Source organism: Cyprinodon variegatus, unplaced genomic scaffold (assembly GCF_000732505.1).
Source record: "Cyprinodon variegatus isolate N-32 unplaced genomic scaffold, C_variegatus-1.0 Scaffold402, whole genome shotgun sequence".
In the NCBI taxonomy this organism is placed as follows: Eukaryota; Metazoa; Chordata; class Actinopteri; order Cyprinodontiformes; family Cyprinodontidae; genus Cyprinodon; species Cyprinodon variegatus.
The window spans coordinates 648,059-658,066 of record NW_015150855.1 but is presented as its reverse complement, the minus strand read 5'-3'; the positions used below and the strand labels follow the sequence as shown (position 1 = coordinate 658,066).

Here is a 10,008-nt window from a genome sequence, read left to right as displayed (position 1 = left end):
ACCCCTATCCTCTGCTTCTCCTGCTAGCTCCTAGCTCCTTTCCCTGCCACCTTACATGGGGTCAACTGTAGAGCGCTACCCAGGGTTAGGAATCCAGCCTTCAGCCCAAATATTTATATGGATAATGTTAGTTGATTTGGGACTAAAGCCTTCAGAAAAGTAATAGCAATGTATTAACTGGCTAATTATATATTATAAAGGTGAACATTAGCATGTGTAGGCTATGCGTGAAGAAACAGGAGTGTTGGGAGGACTCTATGCTAAAGGAGCTATGACAGGAAGCGTGCTGCTACATCTTCCTACCTCCATCATTACTGCCAGCTCTATCCGGACAGCACTGGTCATGGCGCCTGCTGACGCACTTCCGCTTTGGCTTGAGAATCCTCACTGACATTTGGATGGAGCCATTGATTACATAGGGCTGCCACCTCTAGAACGGCCACCAGGCAGCAGGAGTGAGCAGACCGACAGGATTCAGACAGGATTGTCTGTGCTGGACACAGCTTGATAGGAGTCATTATCGTTTATCCTCATGCCTGGCGGTTCTGTCGTTCCTTCTGACGGCTGCCTGATGTCTCCACGTCTGGTGGATGTTGTAGATGTTCTTCAGGATGTAGAGCTGGTTCTAGCTCTCAGTCTGTGGTTCTCTTCCATTCGTTCTTGTGCTGGATATGAACAGGGATTAGTTTGTTAGTAGAAACGTTAGTTTACTGCTGTGCAAATAGTTTTTAAATAACTACCGTACTGTGAGTTTCCTGAGTCCGTTTACCTTTGTTTCCAGTGAGAGTTTCGGAGTGGTGGGTGGGCCTGAAGTAGGTGGTTTATCTTATGGCAGAGAGTGTCTCCTCATCTCTTGCCTGTTTCACAATGGCTCTGCAACTGATAGTTAACCTGCACAGGTAGAAACAAGCCAGACCTTCAGTCTCCAGATTGATCTCATGTGTTTCTGTCCTCTGTGTGTCCTCAGATCCAGAGAACAGCTTACCGGCTCCGTGTCCTGAACCCTTGGATTCCAAAGGTCATTTCTGGGTGCACCAGCCCCACTTTGCCACCTGCAGCTCCTTTAAACTTAGAGTACAACTCCGCCCTCCAGCATACCACCTGTGAACAGGTGGTATGCTGGAGGGCGGAGTTTTACATGGCGCTTTCCAAAGGATGTAAAACCCCACTTACCTCCAAACCAATGGGGTGGCCTCCTCCTTCGCTGCTAGCTCTCTTCTTATCAGTGAACAAGCTACACTCATATTCTCAGAATATCTTCTCTGTTATTCTTGCCGCCTCGCTAACATCTCTACCTCTCCTTTCCTCAGGTGAACTGACCTTGGTGACGACAGATCTTCAACACCTATTTAATAAAAGTCCAAACTTTCTTACGGTCTCTGAGTGGTTAATAACGCAATTTGTCATTTTGCAAAAGTGAGGAAAATCCAACAATAAATTGAACATATTTTTATTTAGTTTTTTTTGTTGCTTTTATCTATACAAATGCATACTACAGTAAATTTCATCTGGTCTTTTCATATGTAAACTGTATTTACATGGTGCTTTTTCCTGTGGATCCTCTGAACCAAAAAGTTTAAAAGTCCTTTAGGGAAGTCAAATGTCCTTATGAGTTTTGCTCCAAACATTACGATGCTGTGGACACCTCAGTCTTTGAAGACACTTCAGATGCATCTTCCATTTTCTTTCCAAACACCATCTCCATGATGCAGGCATTAAACTAGAGACAGAGAAGCAAAAAGTCAGGATCTTTATATCTTCATCGACTTTCTGGTTTGGGAGGAGCATTGCAGGAAGATCTCTACAAAATGTAATACTTAGCTACTTCAGGGATCAGAACCAAGTGGGTCCTCCTCACCTGCTTGTTCATGTAGATGTAGATGAGGGGGTTGTAGACGCAGGAGCTCTTGGTTAAGAAAGCTGGGATGGTAACGAGTCTGTAATCCCTGTTTGCGTCTGAAGAGTTGGCGTACACAAGACCAGTTATGGCGTAGGGGCAGTAGCAGGCGCAGAAGGAGAGCACCATGACGATGATCATCCTGGACACCTCCTTCTCAGCCTTCTGGGTGGACGCCGACTCTGCCTGCTGGGCGGCAACCTGCAGAAAACCATTGGAGAAGCTTCATCAGTACAAGAAATGCCCGATCCAACCTCCAAAGCTGGTGTTTTTTTGAATTTGTAGATTATTACGCATCTACAGCTTCACGCTGTTTTGTAAAATGTCTCAGTGGATAGATGGACTCACAGCTCTTAGAGCTCCCAGTAACTGGGAGTAGGAGAAGATGATGACAGACAGAGGGATGCAGAAGCAGGTAGTAAGCAGGAAGTACATGTAGCTGGTGGTGCCTAACTCCTCGTTTCTGGTGTACCAGTCGGGTCCGCAGGCACAGTTCAGCCCCTCGGGGATAAACCTGCACATAAAGATCACATCAGCTGGAGAACATCAGCACCCACATAGCCGACAGACGCAGGAGACCCACCTGCTCCACCCAAAAAGAGGTGGCGAGGCAGCGCCGAACCCCATGATCCAACAGAAGGCGACGGCGGCACCGGCATGAGCGTTCCCAAACTTAAACGCTCCAAACGGTTTACAGATCACAATGTACCGCTCAAAGGAGAGCACAGCGAGAGACCAGGACGTCACCAGACCTGTGGAGACAGAGTTGTTTATAACCCGCTGTCACCACATCAGCCGCTCACCTTCCCAGCCTTACCTGTTCCCGCGGCGACCGCAGCTTCTGAGGCACACAAGGTGTAACCGAGGAAGTAGTAGCCCTTCACGGCAGCGGCCCACACCTGAGTGTTTGAGTAGGTAAGGAAGACGAAGGCAGCGAAGGAGATGTTGACCAGCATGTAGTTGAGAGGAGCTCTAAGCTTCTTGTACTTAATAGTAGCCAGCAGAACCAGAGTGTTTAACGGCCAGCCACAGAAGAGAACGAAGCTCATGAAGGCGGTCTGTACGTGAAATGCCCACATCGGGGCGATATAATACTGAGGACCCTCGAAGGGGTCCATGTTGGTCATATTCTCATACAGGTTAAAATGTTTCTTCATCTTTACGCTGAGCTTTTCCGACCTCAGCGAGCTCCTTCAGTCTCTTTATATACATCGAACGCCTTCAGCCTCTTTTTATACATCCATAAACCACTTAAAGCAAAGATAATCTGCACGGATTTTCTCAAACGTATGGATTTAATCCTTCTGACACTTTAATCTCCTTATGGACAAGAAACACAAATAAATAACTGACAGCTGACCCTGTTTAAACAGAAAATGAATTTTCCTGACAAGTTGTTTCCTGTTGGTTGAATCAGGGAGAAAATTTGTCTTTTTTTTGTTCTGGAGGGAAGCAGTTTTATACAAAAAGAATTGATGTGAAATAGGTAGATTTCTGCATATATAATGCAGCGATTGGCTGATCTCACCAATGTCTGTCTTTTGTTTTTCTGTTGACTGTCCCTATTGTTGGACAACCTTTGCAAAAGAAGATAAATGTTTGTTCTTCTCAGAGATCAGTGATTAACGGCTCCTTAAGACCATTAACCTGTCCGACAAACACACTAACCTCCAGATAAACAAAAAGTAAAATCACTTTTTATCATCTTTTCACCATAAATGTTTTTTTTCCCTGAAATTTCCCATTTTGGGATAAAAAAATATTCCTGAAATGAATTTAAATTCATTTTACAAGGTTGTTCTATTAATCATTTAACACCATAAGGATACATTTTAGACCATTTATTTTATTTAAGATTGTTTTTATATAAGATTCTCATGTTACATAATTTAATTCAAACAATCCCAGGGGGAAACAGAAAGGTAAGTATTTTTCTTAAATATGTTTTTCTTTAGTAATATAACCTATAACCTGCTTTTTAGCTAAAATGCTTTGTTTTTTCTACATATGAAATTAAGAAAAAACATAGTCAGATTGTGTTTATTAAGTTCCGTTCCAGTCTCATTACAGTCTTTTAACGTTAACCTGCATGAGTTCAAGGCTGCCGCTGAGCTTTGCATTCAGGTTTAAGGTAAAATGTTGAAGAGCAGGTGGCTGAAAGATAAAATCTCTATAAGAACCTTTACGTTTCCGTGACTTTAGATCTAATCCGGATGTTTATGATGTACCTGAGCGGGTCATCCACCTTAATCTGTCCCAATCCGGCAAATAAAGAGCTTAGACTTATAATGACTCCACAGCTCCCACTCCCTCCTGCTGCTGCTCCTGGTCGTCCACACGGATAACTGAAGATGCGGATAAAGACGGAAATCTCTGAAGCTCAGGTATTTATGGCCCCGCTCCCCTGCCTTTTCATCACTGCATCATGCCTGCTTCATGAAGGGAAGAGTCTCAGCCACTGCAGAGCGCCAGTTTCAAGAAGAAGCTGCTGGACCTCCACGCTACTTCAGATTTTTTTCTCTATTCTTTGGCTGTTTGGAACTGGGATTGTTTAAGGGCAGCTTCTCCTGCAGGAGGATGAGGCAGAACAAATACATTATTTACAGATCAATTCATCAGTTTCCGTCTGAGCTGAGGCTGTATCGTAACCAGGCTGTGAACAGGTCAAGCATGGGTATGATACGACCTCAGTTCGGAGGGGATTCTCTGCATCTTCTGGTCAGAAAGGAGGGGTTTTTTTTCTCACTAAAGCCTCAGAATGTTTCCATTTCCCGTTGATCTGGCATTTCCCTCTGACCGGTGGTTTAATCAGAGCACATTTTGTGCACGGCTTGTTTGCAGAAGCAGCTCATTCTGTTCTGGTATGTTGATCTGCAGCAAAATAACGTGCATGAATAAACTCTCTGTGCTTCTAATTTGATTTTATGTTGTTTGTATTTTGTATAACTTTTGTAGCTTCAAAAATCATGGTTTAAAAAGTGTAAATAAACTGTCCGACAAGGGTTGCTTATGCTTAGACTCACACTTTTATTTTACATGCAGTATAGCGTTGAATGATTGATAGCACTGTGTAATGCTTTGCTCTAGAAGGGAAATTTTAAACCTAGTATTTCACTCAGTCAACGTATCAGAAAATGTTTTCATTTAGGCCGACCAGACAAACGGAAACTGTAAAAACTGCACAAATAAAAAGGTTTAGCAGAGAGCCTTGTGGAACCCCAGTGGAGGATTTTCTGACATGGTTATTCAAAAGTATGCTAAGCATTAAGAGATAAATATTATTAATAAAAAAGAGGTCTGCTTTTTTATCTCCGGAATGTGGTTGGCAGAATCAGGATCTGGTAGGTTACCCAAGCTGCAAAGTGTTTGGCTCAGAACTACTTCAAGTGAGGAGAGGTCCGACCTTCCACCAGAGCTGCCTCTCAGCTTCTCCACTACCATCATCCATTCTGTGTTTGTCCATCTCTATGGTCAAAGCTGCAACCAACGCTCAGCTCTGCAGTGAGGATCATCAGGTCTGACCGACCCTCCATTCTGGTACAGGTCTAGTATGATGATAAGAACCTACCATCTCTGCAGACCCCGCACATCACAGGGCTGCTTCATGCATTAAGTGAGACAATCACACAATTTGGCCAATTTTCATGCCACACATGACTCCAGTGTAGACCTGTTGGGACGCCTTTAAAAGTTGCTTTTTGTATCTCTGCTTCTGTCTCCTTGAACCCCAGTCGGCCTCAGCAGATGGCCGCTCACACTGAGCCTGGTTCTGCTGAAGGTTTCTTCCTGTTAAAAGGGAGTTTTTCCTCTCCACTGTGGCTACAAGCATGCTTAGTGTGAGGGATTGCCTTTGGGTCAATGAGTCAGTGCAATCAACTGGTCTTCCTTAGATAGAAAATCCATTTGACTGGATGATCTGGTGAACTGTAAAGTGCCGTATGACGTGTTGTGAATTGGAGCTATAGAAATAAACTGAATTGAAAAATAGGAAAAATGAGAAGGATTTATTATTATTATTACTATTATTATTATTATTGCTGCAGTACCGCGGTGAAGTTTGTTTGAAGTTGGGTATTCAGGCTCCAGGTCACGTGACATGGAAGCTATTGAAGAAAAGTCCCAACTTTTGTCTTTTAAAGTATCTTGAAAACCGAAAATAGCTTAAAATTTCATATAAGCAAGTGTGCCTTACACATGTTATCTGTTGGCATGATTTTATATTAGTTTGGTCTTAGCTGGTCATAAGATAAGGAACTTATCGATGTTTGTTTTCAAGAGTGCTTGGTTTGTTGACAGTCCCTAAATGCACCACCGCGTGTGGGAGGGGGGAGCAGCTGAGAGACGCTGGCCGACATCGGAGTCCTTCAGTCGGATCAACCGTTTGCTAGATCCCGCTGGGTTTGAAAACCCAACTTCAAACCAACTTATTAAAACTAGCTTGACATAATGGAACCGGTGATCTAGAGAAAAGGTTTGTGTTCCTTGTCTCCTATGGGCGCTGTGAACATGTGGGATAATGTTGCGATGCTGGGTTTCAGTGTTTCACCCTTACTGATTATTGCATAGGATGCTGAAGTTAGCTTCCGATTGGAGCTTCAGACTCGGGGAAATGAATAAAGGGCTCAATTTTCCCTACCTTTAGCATCTTTAATGCGCTCTAATTAAAATACAACAACAGCTAGACACATCTAACGTGGACTAGATTATTCTAAACTACTTGTGGAATATTTAAAACCAAGTCTCGGATTTATGAAACCTTTTTCTGGTTTCACAAATTGGAGTAAGGCCTCACAACGGGTCTAGGTGTTGTTGTTCTTTAATTAGAGTAGATTAAAGTTGCTGGAGGTAGGGAAAAACCCTTTATTCATTTCTCAAATGAAAGCTAGAATCGGAAGCCAACCTCAGCTTCTTGCGCCGCATCCTGTCCAGATTCCATTTTTATGTATGTATGTATATATATTATTGAAGAGCATCTGCAGATTTTCCGGATAGGTTGATTAAATTCAAAAGACTTATGTTTCAGAAAAACTTTTAAAATCTCTGAATTAATATAATAAGAAATAAGTAGCTCCTATGTTTTGTGCTTTTCTGTTCAATAAGTAAATCGATAACTGCCTCATTAAATGCAAATATGCTTCTACCATGGTGCATTTTGGGAATGTATTAAGTGAAAACTAGTTAAGGTGGATCTTTTCCTTTCGCAGTCTTCCAATGAATGTGGATTTTCTATCTCTGCTTCTGTCTCCTTGAACCCCAGTTGGCCTCAGCAGATGGCCGCTCACACTGAGCCTGGTTCTGCTGGAGGTTTCTTCCTGTTAAAAGGGAGTTTTTCCTCTCCACTGTCGCTACAAGCATGCTTAGTGTGAGGGATTGTATTTGAGTCAATGCAATCAACTGGTTTTCCTTAGATAGAAAACTTTGAATCAATTTGACTGGATGATCTGGTGAACTGTAAAGTAATAATAATAATAATGAATTTTATTTATAACGCACTTTACATTTGACTTCAAATCTCAAAGTGCTACAAAGTAATACATATAAAAAAGGGAAAATTAAAACAAGTTTAAAAGACCATAACATTAAAAGGCATACGTAGCCTATTAAAAAAAATTTAAAATCAACAATTGTAGGCATTTCTAAAAAGGAAAGTTTTCAATCCTTTCTTATTTATATATGCAGGGATTAAAGTATTCTGGTTCCAGGATGGATTTCTGGCTCATAAAGCTTCCCTTTGGATGAAAAAAAATAAAAAATTGAAAATAAATTGACAATAAATTCTGGAAGAGGATTGGGGCCACTGAAATAATAAAGAAAGGTTTACTGATTTTTTAACATTTCAGTTTAATATGGGAAAAAAGTCAGAATTCTGACTTAAATCTCAGAATTCTGACTTTAATCTCAGAATTGTGGATCTTAATGTAGATGGGCACCATGAAGGAAGAGATGTGGAGCACTCAGCTTCACTGACAAAGATGTGAGCTGTTATGGAGGGCCAGTAACACATTGGTGGAAAATAAGGGAATAAGGGGACTTTTTAAGTGCTGAGGGGTCCCTGGTGATGCTATTTCATTAATGGAAGAACAGAAGGTGAATAAAACAAGCGAGCCAGTTTAGTCTCTAAAACAGACATGGCAGACTTGTCTGCGTAAAGGAATTAAGTTGTAAAAATTATTTGTTTTTGTATATCAATTGTTTGTGGAGGTAATATATGGACAAAACTGATTTATGAGAAGAAATCAGAAATAAGTAAGCCTGAGGGGAGGGGCTTAAACTATTTAATGAGGGCTGTGGGAAGAAGGGCGTCCATTTTTGTTTTCTGTTTCTTTGTTACATTGCTGGTAACTGGAGGGAGGCTGAGGCCCAGAGGATCTTATATGTTTAGTTTCTTTTGCACCCTGTTTTGAGTTTTTGAGCTCAATAAATCACCGACTGAGCCTGGATTCTTGGAGGCCAAAGAACCCCGTCACAGTGACCAACATCATCGCTGTTACTGTTATTATATAGTAAATGAAATCATTACTGCTAAATTGTATTTCATTTCCAATTGTTTATTTGAATTCTTATTCTGGATTAGTTGGAGACATACACTAGGCTATATCAGCCCCACCAAAAATATTTTTCACCAGCCGCCACTGGACCATTGTCTCTTCATCCCCTACAGTGCAGCTCCCCATGGTCCCAAAACACTGAATGCCGCAATGGTATCCAGGTTCTGGAACCTTGTTTCAAGATGATTTTTCAGGCAGGTGATGTAAGGAACAGCCACCTGTAAGTTGCAGAATAACATGATAAAACTCAAACAGCATAGAAATAAGGCATTCTTCCAATTATTTACTGTTTGTCATTACTGCTTGAAACTATTGAACCCTAAACAGGGCTCGATGTTAACCATCGCGCGATCCCCCGGGGCAAGTAGTGTTTATTGTCGGGAGAGAACATATTTAATTGGATTTGCCCGCCGGGCAAGTGAAATGATCACAAAAAAATATATATATTTATCACTCAAAAATTACTTTAAAATCACCGACATTCGATGAAAATGACCCATAAGCGTTGCCGGCGCCATTTTTGCTGTTTTGTACACATTCTCGCGTGATTTTCCGCTAGATGGCGTGATTCAGCTCTTGAGGAGAGAATTCTGCAAAGCAGCAGCTGGATGATGAGTTTAATTTATACTATAATACACGCTATATTAAAAATGTTCAGTCAGGGATTAGGAAAATAATAATAATTGTATGCGCACAGTGTAAATATTTCTATCATAAGCCAGTCTTCTGTACAGTGGTCATACATAAAAAAATATTCATTAAATTTTTTTCTCTTAGACATTGGAGCGGTGCATTTAAATGTTATAGAGCTAAACACGTTAAATTGGTGAATAGTAGTAGTGTAAGTTTTTAACCTGTCAAATTTTTTTTAGATTTTTAACATTATAATTTATATTTTTCCAAGCACGAAACAGTTTAAAGCAAAGTTTAGTTTGAAAAGAATGTGCAGGAAGGATTGAAAAGCATGCTAACACGGTAATGTAGGCTTGAGTTCATTATCTGACGCATGCATATACACACCAGAAACCTGGAAACTTACTGAATTACAAAAACATTTAAAAAACAAACATGTTTCATTGATATATATAGAAAAATATGAATATTAGGAATTTATCAAACATTATACTGGGCAAGTAAAAATAGTTTCTGGGCAAATGAAATTAGAAAGTCCTTAACGTCAACCCCTGCGTAATCATGACAGCCCTGTCCTCATCACCACCCACACCTTTGCTAATGGAGCAATCACTGAAACCATGTTAGCTGCTCCTTTTAATGCAGGGCTGCAATGACGTTGAAATGTGTTTTGGGGGATAAAGTTCATTTTCTAGGCAAATATTGACTTTGCAATTAATTGGTGTTATGCTGATAACTCTTTATAACATTCTGGAGTATATGCAAATTGCCGTTATAAAAACTGAAGCAGTAGACTTTGTAAATAATAACATTTGAATCATTCTCAAATCTTTTGGCCATGACTGTAGTTAAAAGCCTTCAGCTGATCCAAAAGGCTGCAGCCAGAGTTCTGATGAAAACTAAAAAGAGAGATCATATCTCTCCTATCCT

At 40.9% G+C, this 10,008-nt stretch overlaps 1 protein-coding gene across 4 annotated transcripts in view; it reads right to left on the bottom strand.

The window, feature by feature from the left end:
* Window positions 1-1,476: 1,476 nt before the first annotated feature.
* The window catches only part of LOC107092986 (putative violet-sensitive opsin), a 12,554-nt gene continuing 4,022 nt past the window's right edge, over window positions 1,477-10,008 (bottom strand). The window contains exons 2-7 of one of the 4 annotated variants that reach the window (XM_015387751.1): window positions 4,126-4,464; window positions 2,715-4,051; window positions 2,481-2,649; window positions 2,246-2,411; window positions 1,859-2,098; window positions 1,477-1,720 (exon numbers count right to left, since the gene is read on the bottom strand). In XM_015387751.1, coding sequence (XP_015243237.1) covers window positions 1,628-1,720; window positions 1,859-2,098; window positions 2,246-2,411; window positions 2,481-2,649; window positions 2,715-3,054 — 1,008 coding nt within the window. In that variant the 5' untranslated portion in view covers window positions 3,055-4,051; window positions 4,126-4,464 and the 3' untranslated portion in view covers window positions 1,477-1,627. Of the gene's footprint in view, window positions 1,721-1,858; window positions 2,099-2,245; window positions 2,412-2,480; window positions 2,650-2,714; window positions 5,868-10,008 lie in introns of those variants that run through there. The other 3 variants (XM_015387749.1, XM_015387750.1, XM_015387752.1) reach the window with 3 other exon arrangements.